This window comes from Podarcis filfolensis (genome assembly GCF_964270895.1).
Source record: "Podarcis filfolensis genome assembly, chromosome: 7".
Lineage (NCBI taxonomy): Eukaryota > Metazoa > Chordata > Lepidosauria > Squamata > Lacertidae > Podarcis > Podarcis filfolensis.
Genome location: NC_139603.1, coordinates 76,087,740 through 76,100,308, shown reverse-complemented (window position 1 = coordinate 76,100,308; position 12,569 = coordinate 76,087,740). Strand labels below are relative to the sequence as shown.

The window sequence follows — 12,569 nt, the reverse complement described above, 5'->3', positions numbered from 1 at the left end:
GTGTGTGGTGGGTTATGCTTGGAGGCATCTGTACAATGTTGTGTGGATGCCTGATTAACGTCTTCCAAAGCATCTTTCTCATTCACTCCCCCCCCCCACCACAATGCATAAAAAACAGTTCACACAATGGCATAGTAAAAGGTAAAGGGACCGCTGACTGTTAGGTCCAGTCGTGGCCCACTCTGGGGTTGTAGCGCTCATCTCGCTTTATTGGCTGAGGGAGCCGGCGTACAGCTTCCGGGTCATGTGGCCAGCATGACTAAGCCGCTTCTGGCGAACCAGAGCAGCACATGGAAATGCTGTTTACCTTCCCACTGGAGTGGTACCTATTTATCTACTTGAACTTTGATGTGCTTTCGAACTGCTAGGTTGGCAGGAGCAGGGACCGAGCAACGGGAGCTCACTCAGTCGCAGGGATTCGAACCGCCGACCTTCTGATCGGCAAGTCTTAGGCTCTGTGGTTTAACCCACAGCGCCACCCGCGTCCATATATAACACAATTAAAACAAACTGAATTGTATTAAAACAATTTCAGATCCAATACAGAGACCGATTAGCATGCAAAGCACATGCTCCACTGCTAACTCCTCAGCAACCTTCCCAAAGACAACCGGGATGTTGAAGAGTGAAAAATTTAATTAAATCAAGGATTTGGGAACGGGATAATTAGAGGAATATGTATCCAAATGCTGCACACTGGGGGGAGGGGCAGCCTTTGGTATGTTATGTCAGTGGGAGTGTGAAGCTGGGATTCCACATGACTAATTGAAGGTCTGAGACTCTTAAGCCTGGTATTGTGAATAATCATTACTCATGGGAAAGACTGGATCTTGTTCAGGGCTGAATCACGGATTGCAGTTACTCAAGGGAAATCCTTTAAGCCTCCTCTTTCAGCTTACTAAGATTCTAAAGCTAACAGGTATTATTCAGTATCCTTTTAGATGGGCCGTAGTCAGCCTGAGCCAAACCAAACCAATCTGGGATGCAACTTGGTCTCCAAATCTCCTGCAGCATTAGTCTGGACATAATGCTAAAGTTTAGCAGCTACACCGTGGTTTGGACTATGCAAGAATCTCAAGCTCAATATTCTCGTCTCTTCCTCTGGCACTTAGCAGAGTGGGGGAATGGAACCATCTAAGTTCCTTGTTTGAACTAACCACAGTTTGTAAGTTTTGAGCAGGGAACTGTGGTTTGTTTAAACCTCACGTGTGGGCATGCAACATTTTCTCTCGAGGTTGCATTCCCTTGAATGTAACCTATCAGGGGCTGCATGCTGGTGGTCTGTGAGAAACAGTCCAAAGTGGGTGGTGCCAACCCTGTTCTCCTTTGCTTGCTCCCAGTTCAGTGGCCTGCAGGGGATGTCACGGGTTTAAGCCATCGTTTAAACTAACCACAGTGGTTTGGATGCAATGATGAACTGTGGTTAGTTTAAACAAGAAAGCAGATGCTTCCAACCTCTTCCTTTGAGGTGAACACAGGGCACTGTGTAGTATGCAAGCCTACAGGAAAGGTGCCTTTTAACTAACATGTTCTGTACAGCTCCCAACATGATGCTGCTGGCTGAAATAATGCAGTAAATTAAGCAGGGACCAACATTTCTTAAGATGCACCCTTCAAAACTGAAATAATATAACCGATTTGCATCAGCTTGAATAGTTGGGCTGTTGTTTTCCTTCCCTGCCTCCTTCAATGTAGTGTAGTCTTTATTGTTATTATTTTAAATCTAATGACACGTAGAATGATTTAGAGTTCGGCGCATGAATTCCTGCACATACTGCCGGAAAAAAAACAACAACACCTCCTTTCACTGACCTTATAACCAAACTACAGCAATAACGCAGACCCTCATGCAAAAGAATGAATAGGATAACAGAACAATAGGATAACTGGGGAGCTCTGCACATTACTGAAGTGCATAAAACCATATTTGTACCTGTTAAGGTGTTCCCACCCTTATAGGGCAGGTTGCGCACCGCATCCAAGACAGCCTCTTTTGTGCTGTAGGCATTCAGATGCCATTCTATCCGTGGGTCGCCGCTGTATTGTGCAAGGCCTGGGGAAGAAAGGAATGCACATCATCCCATAAGAAGAGTTTGGAAGAAGAGTTTGGATTTGATATCCCGCTTTATCACTACCTGAAGGAGTCTCAAAGCGGCTAACATTCTCCTTTCCCTTCTTCCCCCACAAGAAACACTCTGTGAGGTGAGTGGGGCTGAGAGACTTCAGAGAAGTGTGACTAGCCCAAGGTCACCCAGCAGCTGCATGTGGAGGAGCAGGGAAGTGAACCCGGTTCACCAGATTACAAGACTACCACTCTTAACCACTATACTACACTGCTTACGATACTAACAAAATACCCATCGTTATGTTGGGCGATATGGCAAGGCTTCATTCGTATAGTGAGGTTTGGCACAATTCTCTGCGTTCAGATAACTGAAATTTCATATAATGGAGCATTCCGATAGTGGAACCTGCGTGTATAACGTTCTCACCCATTATTTCAGTGTCAGTTTGAAGGCCACCCTATTTTTGCTAATTACATGCAGATAACAAAAATACAGACAAACTGCAGATACAAAGAACTAGCAACTCAAGTCACAAGGGGCTGAATTGCTGCCCCTACACACAAACTACATTTTGGAATATTACCTATTCTTGTTTTTTCAGATCCCACATTGAAGGCAGCAACCAGGTTCTCCAGGAAAAGACGCACAAGCCGGAAGTTGAATCTACCAATACTCCAGGAACCATCCACCAAGATCACTATGTCTGCGATGGCTGGAGTTTTGCATTTAAATTGGTTTTCTGTCAATTACAAAACAGCAAGCGAAAGAGCTTACTCCATGAAAATTTCCCAACAGAAGGTTTTTCCCCTCCTCTTTTTCCTTTTTTAAAAAATAAATATATATATAATACTTCTGTAAACACATAACAGAGTTCTTGACTCCAAGGAAGGCTTGCAGAAATTCTCTGCCTTGTCAAGAATTTTTGGGGAGAAAGCAACAACAATTCATTGTAAGGTCAGCAGCTGCATTTTCGCAGGAGCAGCCTTCTTGTTAGTCTAGGTTAATGGCCTTGTTATATTAATGGGCAAGTCTCCTGCAGGTGACAAAGGAATTGCTCTTCTGTTTGACCCAATGAAACCCCAGTTTATAATACTGAGCCTCAAGTTAGCTGAGAAGGCAAAGGCTTTTAACAAATAAAGGTGAGTGGATGGATTTGAAAGGAACAGCAGACGAGAGGGACACCTGCCAGGTGCCTGTGAAGAAAGCAACAGAATTAAAATCAGAATAAAATCCATGCACAGTTGGTCAAATGCAATATAAGAGCAGAGAGTCAGCAACAGCAGTTGAAAGGTCAGTACATATGCAGCCCTAGGACACTTAATAAAAACTATTAACACCTTATCTCCAAAATGCAGCACTGTCAACACAGCATTAATATTGCTGGCATTATTTCAAAAACAGTAAAAGCAATCTGATGTGCAGAAGGGCTTTGGAAATGGAGGCAATAGCCACCAGTCTTTATAACAATTTGTCTGATTTTTTTTAAAAAAAGCAACAATGATAGATAACAATGGATGACACGGAAGAGGTAATTGTTAAAAGCATATGTGTTTTATCTGTAAAGTATTAGTTTAATAATGAATGACTTAATATCGCTTTATTTATGATTTTCTTTTTTCTTTATTAAGATTTAACTGTATCAGTGTATGATATGTTTCCATTTTTCTTTTTCCTTTTCTTTTTCTCTTCTTTTTGTAACCTTTCTTAATTTCTTTTCTCTTTATCAAGTTTGTAAGTTCTGATTTGTACGTATTTGCAAAAGAAAGACAACAACAGTGCAAGCACATAAAAGCTAATGCAAATACACAAACGTGTTGCAATGAAAATGATTTTGTTATAGACACTTACAGCACGCAATAGGTTAAATAAAGCACAATAACCGAACCTGCTTGCAAGTGTGCAATTGCGATTAGGGTATAAAACAGGGATAATCTGATGCAAGAAAAGCAAACATGATCTCATTTTCACAATTTTAGCGGACGCATGCTGCGATGGAAGAAAAGGGAAGAATTAATCAATACCAGAAGTGTGACTGTAAGACTCAAGTGGAACTCATAGGACGGTTCATGACGCCATTCTAAAGATATTAATTTCAGTAGGGATCAGAGTGGAGTGGAGCTGATGAACAAGGTTTACACCCCAAGCAGCTTTTAAAAATGTGTATATTTTCTTCCATTATTTTTATTGCTCTATCTGTAACATAGGCACTGAAAAATGATCTCAACGAAACCACTGAAAAACCAGTCAGCAACCTGGTGCACTGATGCAATTCTTAATATAAAGGCAGGTGGGCTATTTGGGTTTATAAAGCTGGTTTACCCCCAAATAGTGAATTCCACACGGAATTGACATGCTTGTTTCAGTGCAGGATCTCTCTGGTCCTGCTACCCAAATGATGGATATGGGGACCAAGCTAGAGAACAGGTTGTTTTCAGCTCAGATGAATAGGCCTAACTATGGCACCATCTGTTTCTCAAACTTGGGTCTCCAGCTGTTGTTGGACTACAACTCCCATCATCCCTGGCCAGCAGGACCAGCGGTCAGGGATGATGGGAGTTGTGTTCCAACAACAGCTGGGAACCCAAACACGGATATTCTACACAATACATTTAGAGCAGTGTTATGCCGTTAAAACAGTCATGGCTTCTCCCACAGAAACCTGTTAGCTACACTTAACAGTCAATCCCTCTTCCCAGGGAACTCTGGAAATTAAATCTCCAGGTTAGAACAGGTAATGCAGGCTGAGTTTGAGACTCAACCACTTAAGCTGGCAACTCATTGTATTGTATCCTAAACTGCGCATCCCAGTGGACCTTGCCATAGGATTGCCCCCAAATCAAATGCATCAAATTGTACTTTAATCAAATTGAATTACCCCATCAGTAAGAAATGGGACCAGGTTGCGCTAAAATACTTGCTTCCACCTATGTATTCCACCTCAAGTAATTAGGAGCAAAATGGTTTAGATCTAATTACTCAGTTTTAAGAGTGCTGTGGATCGAAGCATTAGATCCCTCATGTCCCCATTACACATTTTTAAAGTAGGCTAACTTTGGAGTCCACTCATTCTTAGCTCAAAATTATCTGCTTCTTAAGATAGTTACAATTGGCGTGGTGTGTGAAGCTATTACAATTATGCAGAAGAAATAAATTCAGCTTGGTTATATAAATCATTTTGCAAAATGACAGCAGCCGAGAAAATTTACAACTGCCTTCCTCACAATATTTTATTTCAAAATTATCAGAACAGAGCAAGCCATTATTAAATCCCACAAGATTTATATTAACACCCAAGCATTAGTGACTTTGTTCCATATCATATTGCGCTTCCACAGAAGTCTGGAACGTCTATAATTCTTCACAGTTGCAATGAACTTGCTCAAAGCTTCTATTCATAAAACTTTTGCTACTTCCGCACACCCACTAAGTTTATATATTTGATTTTCTCCTAGCACTTCACTTGAACTTATCGTCAGGTGTTGAGAGATCCTAAAATGGAATGACAATAGTGAGATGTTAAAAACTGCAGATTTATATACAATCACTGTGCTAACGAAACAACAGAGAAAAGATCTTCATCAGAAGCATTTGTTTTTATTTGTTTAAACACCTCAAAAAATGCACTTTCTGACATTTTAAAGTCAATCCCATTTAAGCCATGTAAAATCTTTTTTAAAAATTCATTATCAAACAGTAAAGTGGTAGCACAGCAATCACAAACTGGTGGTTTGCACAAACAAAATTCTGGCACATGGAGCTACTCAGTTGGAATGTGTCAAATGAATAACACAAGCTGACCCACAAAGAGGTTGGTATCAATACTGCACACATGACCTCATGGCATGCTATCTACAGCATGTTCTACCTGGAGCTCTTGACACAAGTGACTGCTTGGATGCACTAGTCCCCTGTTATTGCATTCCTACCTGGAAACCTTTCTAATAAGAGATAGCAGGGATTGCACCTGCAACCTCCTTGACAGGAGCGAGCCAGCAGTAAATCACACTGAGCAAGTTCAAATTAACTCTTTATTAGCAAAAACAGGATCTGCACAGGAGTGTCAGGCCTAATGAGCAAAGCAACTCATCTCCAGTAGGTCTTGCCCCATGAAGCAGTCGCTGAGACTGAAGGTTCCTGCTTCCCAGCAGTCGTCTAAGTCCCCTCCTCTCCAGGGTTTCCCCCAAGCAACCAGAGATTGCACCTGCACAAAGCTAACTTCTCCTCTGCCCTTTTCATGCCTCTTCTGGTACTGGGAGACAAAGGGGAGGGGAGCTTGTTGCAGCAGGAGGGGCAAACACCCCTGACTCTTCACCATCCTGATCCATCTCTGCCTCTTGGCCTCCCTCATCCCCTGCTTCAGCTTCTGCCTCTGATTCTGGACTTCTCTCTGCCACAGACTCTCCCCGCTCACTAAGCCGACACCTCCTTCTCCCAGTCTTCTCCCTCTGACCACTCATTGTCATCCCACCACCAATCCCAGGGCTCTGAGCCTTCTTCCCTTGGGGGAAACCCAGCTGGTTCCTCCCACCATTCCTCTGTGCCCAACCAGTCCATGACACTCCTACAGATAACCAGGGCTTTCCCCCCCCCCCAGCCAGAACCCATTGGAACTCAGTTCCAGCACCTTTCAGGTGGCCACCATTGCCACTATAAGAGAACAAGGGAGGTGTTCAGGGTGAGTTTCGGCACCTCTCTTCCTAGAAAAACAGCAATGCAGATAACACAGCTACTTTGGTCACTGGTCCCAAACACTTACATCTGACACTCTAATGCAAGGGTAAGGAACCTCCAGATGTTGTTGCAACTATAGCTCCCATAATCTTTCCCACAATACCATGATGACCATAGACCATGCTGGCTGTGGTTGATGGGACTCGGAGTCCCACAACATCTGGAGGACCCCAGGCATTTCCATCCCTGCTCTACTGGATGATGTCTTCATACTATGCCCATCTGCACTGTGGTGTGTGTTAATAAATACTTTAAATGCTGGTCAGGGTATGACCAACCACAAAGATAGCGTCTTGCTAAATATGTGATTTCTAGAGAAAGATGAGCAGGGCAATAATTGTTTTCTCTTTGTTGGCATGTAGATAAGAGAAGGTTCCACTGTAAGATTTATGGTCTGGTTTTACTAATCATTCATTGATTGGTGCAATTGGCTGTTATTCAGTACCAAGCGCTGAATAGCTATCAACAGAGTTTCCAAAAAGGAGTTATACAGTCCAGAGCAAAGTGTTGCTTCCCCCTCTTTGAAATTTATGGGTAATGCTTCGCCTAAAGATAGATGAATAGAATCCCAAATATTTTTTTGTAAAATGAAATCAAAAATATATTTAGACTGAACTGATGCACGGTTGTTAACAATCAGAGTAGCAAAGAGGCCATTAATCCACTGAAGATTTTTCTGAGGCTGTGGAGCTTCTACGTCCAACTACTTTTCTTAGGCTGGATTCCAACTCAAACTTGGGTCTTCAAAGCCCTTCATATTTCTTCTTCTTTTCAAGTTGGGGACAGGAGGCCATCTATTTATAACACAGAAGGGAAGGGCAGGAGGTAGGTGCTTGAACTGTCCACGTAACAGCCAATGAAATTCACTTGGGAGAAGAAGGACACAGCACAACACAACTTCAATGCATTTCGCCTCACCTCAAAATCCTGGACAAAGAGGTGCATTTTCACCTGGCTGCAAAATGAAAATAACGTTGAAGCATGACAGCTAAACAGAGCCTCCAGACTGAGACAAGTTTTGTCTGAATTCCAGGCACTGTGGGCAAGGGCTATTGCTTCCATGTGGAGTTCTCAGAAGCAAGCTGGTTGGCCTTGGTTGGAAAAAGCATATGCGGCTAGGCAAATATTTAGTCTGATCCAGGAAAGCTCTTCTTCTGGCTGGGTTATTTCCCTCTGCATGCTCCTGGGCTGTGCCACCGCTTTTCCATGAGGAGGCTCAGTCAAGACTGGAAGAGGAAGGAAGCCAGAAATGACTGGCCTACATCAGAAGATGTCATCATGGACTGGTTGGACGTAGAGGAATCATGGGAGGGACCAGCTTGGGAACCACCAAGGGAAGAAAGCTCAGAGTGGTGGTGGGAGAATGATGAGTGGTCAGAGGGAGAAGAGGAGGTGTCAGAAGATGAAGAGGTAACAGGGCTTTGTGAGCGGGGAGAGTCTGTGGCAGAGAGCAGTCAAGAAACAGAGGCAGAAGCTGAAGCAGGCAAGTGGGATGAGGGAGGCCATTTTAGGAGAAATGTGAACTAAAATACTATTTTTTGCAATGATTTTTTTTCATGCAAACTGATGCAGAAATGCAGCAAACTGAACTGAAGACTAGAAAAAATGGGAAGCAGAAAACCCCTGAAATTGCCAGATTTGTTCATCCCTCGTACTAGGTTACTTGTATCTTGTGCTTTTAATTGCACTTTACCATAAATCACCCCAAGCCATGATAAATTCCCGCTGCACCAATCTGAGCTCATTGTTTTGTGGGCTGTATTTCAACTGAATATGTGAGATGTCTCTTTTGGCAATAATCTAAAGCAAAAGCCTCATCTGAACAAAAGCCACATCTGCCTCTTGCAAGCGGTGCAGCTTGTGCAATGTTGTTTTTAATTAATGTTTCTCTTTCCCAGTTTTCTTATAAACGGCTGTGAATGTTTAACTAAAAGTTTAGACTGTAAGCTTACGGAATGTTGCCAACACTAACTTTTCACAACCCTCGAACAACAACTGACAATCCTGAATTGATTTAAAGATCCAATAGGGAGTTTTGTTTGTTTCTAACATTAGGATTGCAAAAGGAATCAGTTCAACAAATAATAATCAACTTGATCAAAATTGAAATAAGATTAATCACCTTAATCCAGGTATTCCCTAAGTATTTGACTACAAGTCTTATCAGCCCCCAGTCAACACTTCTATGTGAGGTGTGATAGGAAATCTGCCCCGAGGTGCACAGAAAAATGGTACAAAATAGACAGGGGTTGTAGAATTGTAGAACTGTAACATTGGAGGGGACTCCAAGGGCCATCTAGTCCAACCCACTGAAATAATAAATATGTTCCTTTCCTCCAGTGGGGCATAATCAAAGTTTTATCAACGAAAGCAAATAGCAGCCTTAGGGGTGGGTGCTTTTCAGTAGGAAAATGATAGGGCAGGGGATTAATTCCTCTTTCCTTGTGTCCTGCAGTCCTAAATCAGAGTCATTTCTGGAACAAATTTATATTACATTTGAAAGACAACTGTAAGCAATTAACACCACTAGCAGGGTTATCAGAAGATCTGTAAGATGAAACTGCTACCTATTCAGGTTGAATAATATAATATTTTGGGTAACGATATAACAAGGATGGGAAATGAAGTGAAATGTAAAGATGTAAAGTTTAGTTTTGTAAACCATCAGACGGGAGGGAGGGAGGGAGGTTGTTAGGCTCAGTTGAGCCAAAGAGATAAAATAAGACGATATGGTGTTATGTTTCCGTGTGCTGCTCTGGTTCGCAGAAGTGGCTTAGTCATGCTGACCACATGACCCAGAAGCTGTCTGTGGACAAATGCCGGCTCCCTTGGCCTACAGAGCGAGATGAGTGTGCAACCCCACAGTTGTCCACAACTGGACCTAGACCTAACAGTCAGTTGTACCTTTACCTTTTAATGTGATTATATGTAAAACCAATAAAAAACATTTTAAAAAGAACCACAGTCACTTCCTGCCTCCCCCATTTTTTATCACTGCAAAAAAAAAAGTTTCAGTTTTGCAAAAAAAACAGAAACAAAAAACAAAAACAGTTGCAGAATATCCACATCACACCTGGTTTGGTTTTTGACGGAGGCAGCAGCAATGTAGAGTGGCACAGACTAGCACATGCTCACTGCGTTTGTGCCTGCATCCTAACACAGCACAGCACGTTCTGCTTGCTAATGTAGTTTCCAGGGTTGAATAATGTTGGCTGGGAAAAGATGGGGGGGAAATCAGAGGCATGCAATTCTGGGCTGCAGCTGCTGATTAGACAGCAGCCACCAGCAAACCTTTAAAAAAAAAAAGCGTTTCTGAGCAGAAGCAGATTGAATGCCATGAGCCCTTGGAATTTTACCAGAAGTCTTCCTCGAGGTCCACATTTTTCTCTCCCTCCAGTTTTTACTAATGACTCTCCCAGGGGTCTGCACAAGGATAACTCCTATTTTATACTTTTAACCCTCTGCCGCCATATATATATACCGTATATATATATATATATATAGTGGTACCTCGGTTACATACGCTTCAGGTTACACACTCCGCTAACCCAGAAATAGTGCTTCAGGTTAAGAACTTTGCTTCAGGATAAGAACAGAAATCGGGCTCCGGCGGCACAGCAGCAGCGGGAGGCCCCATTAGCTAAAGTGGTGCTTCAGGTTAAGAACAGTTTCAGGTTAAGAACGGACCTCCGGAATGAATTAAGTACTTAACCTGAGGTAGCACTGTATATACACACACACACACCAAGTGTGATTTTCGTGGCTCTGATTCTGGGAGGATATTCTGAGCCTGCCCCAGGCATAGAAACAACTGTTGACAGCACTGACCTTAGCTGTACTTCCCTCCTCCTCCAAAGTTCAGCACCCAGAGGGCAGGCAGGTGGTGGCAAAACTACGGCAGATATTTCTGCCTGAAAAAAATTCACACTTTATCAGGCTGTACTAGTAATGTAAACTTATAATAATATATTCACTCATCTACGAGACAGAGAGATACTAATAGTGCATTAACCTTCTTCACTCGTGCTGATACTGTACTGTTACTTTTCACACACACATTTTCTCTCAATCCATCTGACAGTCGAAGTAGTTATGGGCGCTTCGTGACATGCAAACAACAAATTAATTCAGCCTGACAACATTCTTTGGAGACAAGTATTATCATGTGCTTTAAACGCAAGGGTGAATGGACATATCAAGTCCAGCCTTCTACTAAAAGCTGGCAACTTAAATTAGATGTTTAGTCTATGTTTTGGATGTCTTAAGATATATCTTGTGTTTTCTTTTCTTTACTTATACAATTTGGCCAGGGGGACTCTGTGCACCCAGAAAAAACACACATTGCAACCTACATATTGGGACATATTTGTGACATAGAATGAGTTGAGAGTTCAAAAAGTGTATATATACAGAGATAACGGCTCAAGGATACAACAATGCAAAGTTAGTGGTTAATTTTCTGTATACTACACACCGCAAAAGTGTACCAAACAACACACAGCTAGATCAAAATCTTCTCATCCTGATATATGCTATTCTAATGATCAAGAAAGGGTTGCCCATTTTGTTCTCAATATTAGAATCATAGAATCATAGAGTTGGAAGAGACCACAAGGGCCATCGAGTCCAACCCCCTGCCAAGCAGGAAACACCATCAGAGCACTCCTGACATATGGTTGTCAAGCCTCTGCTTAAAGACCTCCAAAGAAGGAGACTCCACCACACTCCTTGGCAGCAAATTCCACTGTCGAACAGCTCTTACTGTCAGGAAGTTCTTCCTAATGTTTAGGTGGAATCTTCTTTCTTGTAGTTTGGATCCATTGCTCCGTGTCCGCTTCTCTGGAGCAGCAGAAAACAACCTTTCTCCCTCCTCTATGTGACATCCTTTTATATATTTGAACATGGCTATCATATCACCCCTTAACCTCCTCTTCTCCAGGCTAAACATGCCCAGCTCCCTTAGCCGTTCCTCATAAGGCATTGTTTCCAGGCCTTTGACCATTTTGGTTGCCCTCCTCTGGACACGTTCCAGTTTGTCAGTGTCCTTCTTGAACTGAACATTTGTCCTTCTTCTGAACAGTGTCCTTCTTGAACAGAGCATTTACTTTCCTCTGGGATTAGGGCATATGTTACCTGATTGCGTATGTTCGTGCGTGCATGCTTAGGTAAAACTTGAGGGATAACTTAAATTCCTTTTAATTTAAATGGAAACCCCAATAAGTAATCAATATTGTCTTTTGCAGCTCTGTCATTCTGTAATCTTTCTGAGGGCACTTATATCCTTGCCAGTCGGGAGAAAAGGTTTCGCTATAGTTTAATGTTTTAAGGAGAGGAGTTGCTATGCTTTCAGTGGGTACCTTAGCATTAAGTGCACAGGAGGACTAAAGGTAAAGGTAAAGGGACCCCTGACCATTAGGTCCAGTCGTGACTGACTCTGGGGTTGCGGCACTCATCTCGCTTTATTGGCCAAGGGAGCCGGCGTACAGCTTCTGGGTCATGTGGCCAGCATGACTAAGCCGCTTCTGGCGAACCAGAGCAGCGCACGGAAATGCTGTTTACCTCAGACTAAAAAAAAATCAACATACACTGGTACCTCGTGTTACGTACTGTCCCCCTTACGAATGCTGAGGGTTACCTGCTCTTCTAACCTGGAAGTAGATGCCCCTTGTTGCGACCTTTGCCCCGGGATGTGAGCGGAAGTCGGGCTCCAGCACCGCAGCAGCAGAGGGAGGCACCATTAGTAAAAGCACACCTCATGTTACGTGCGGTTTC

The 12,569-nt window shown here is 42.8% G+C and overlaps 1 protein-coding gene and 1 long non-coding RNA gene across 7 annotated transcripts in view; both read right to left on the bottom strand.

The window, feature by feature from the left end:
• The window catches only part of COL14A1 (collagen type XIV alpha 1 chain), a 150,593-nt gene that overhangs the window by 102,826 nt on the left and 35,198 nt on the right, over positions 1-12,569 (bottom strand). For all 6 annotated transcript variants that reach the window (XM_083621799.1, XM_083621800.1, XM_083621801.1 and 3 more), the window contains 2 exons: positions 2,650-2,805; positions 1,934-2,053 (listed from right to left, as the gene is read on the bottom strand). In XM_083621799.1, the coding sequence (XP_083477925.1) occupies positions 1,934-2,053; positions 2,650-2,805 (276 nt within the window). The remainder of the gene's footprint in view (positions 1-1,933; positions 2,054-2,649; positions 2,806-12,569) is intronic.
• LOC310766333 lies at positions 5,276-11,370 on the bottom strand. The gene is made up of 2 exons (XR_014550075.1): positions 10,626-11,370; positions 5,276-5,555 (listed from the first exon to the last, which is right to left on the bottom strand). It is a non-coding gene; the product is annotated as an uncharacterized lncRNA (long non-coding RNA).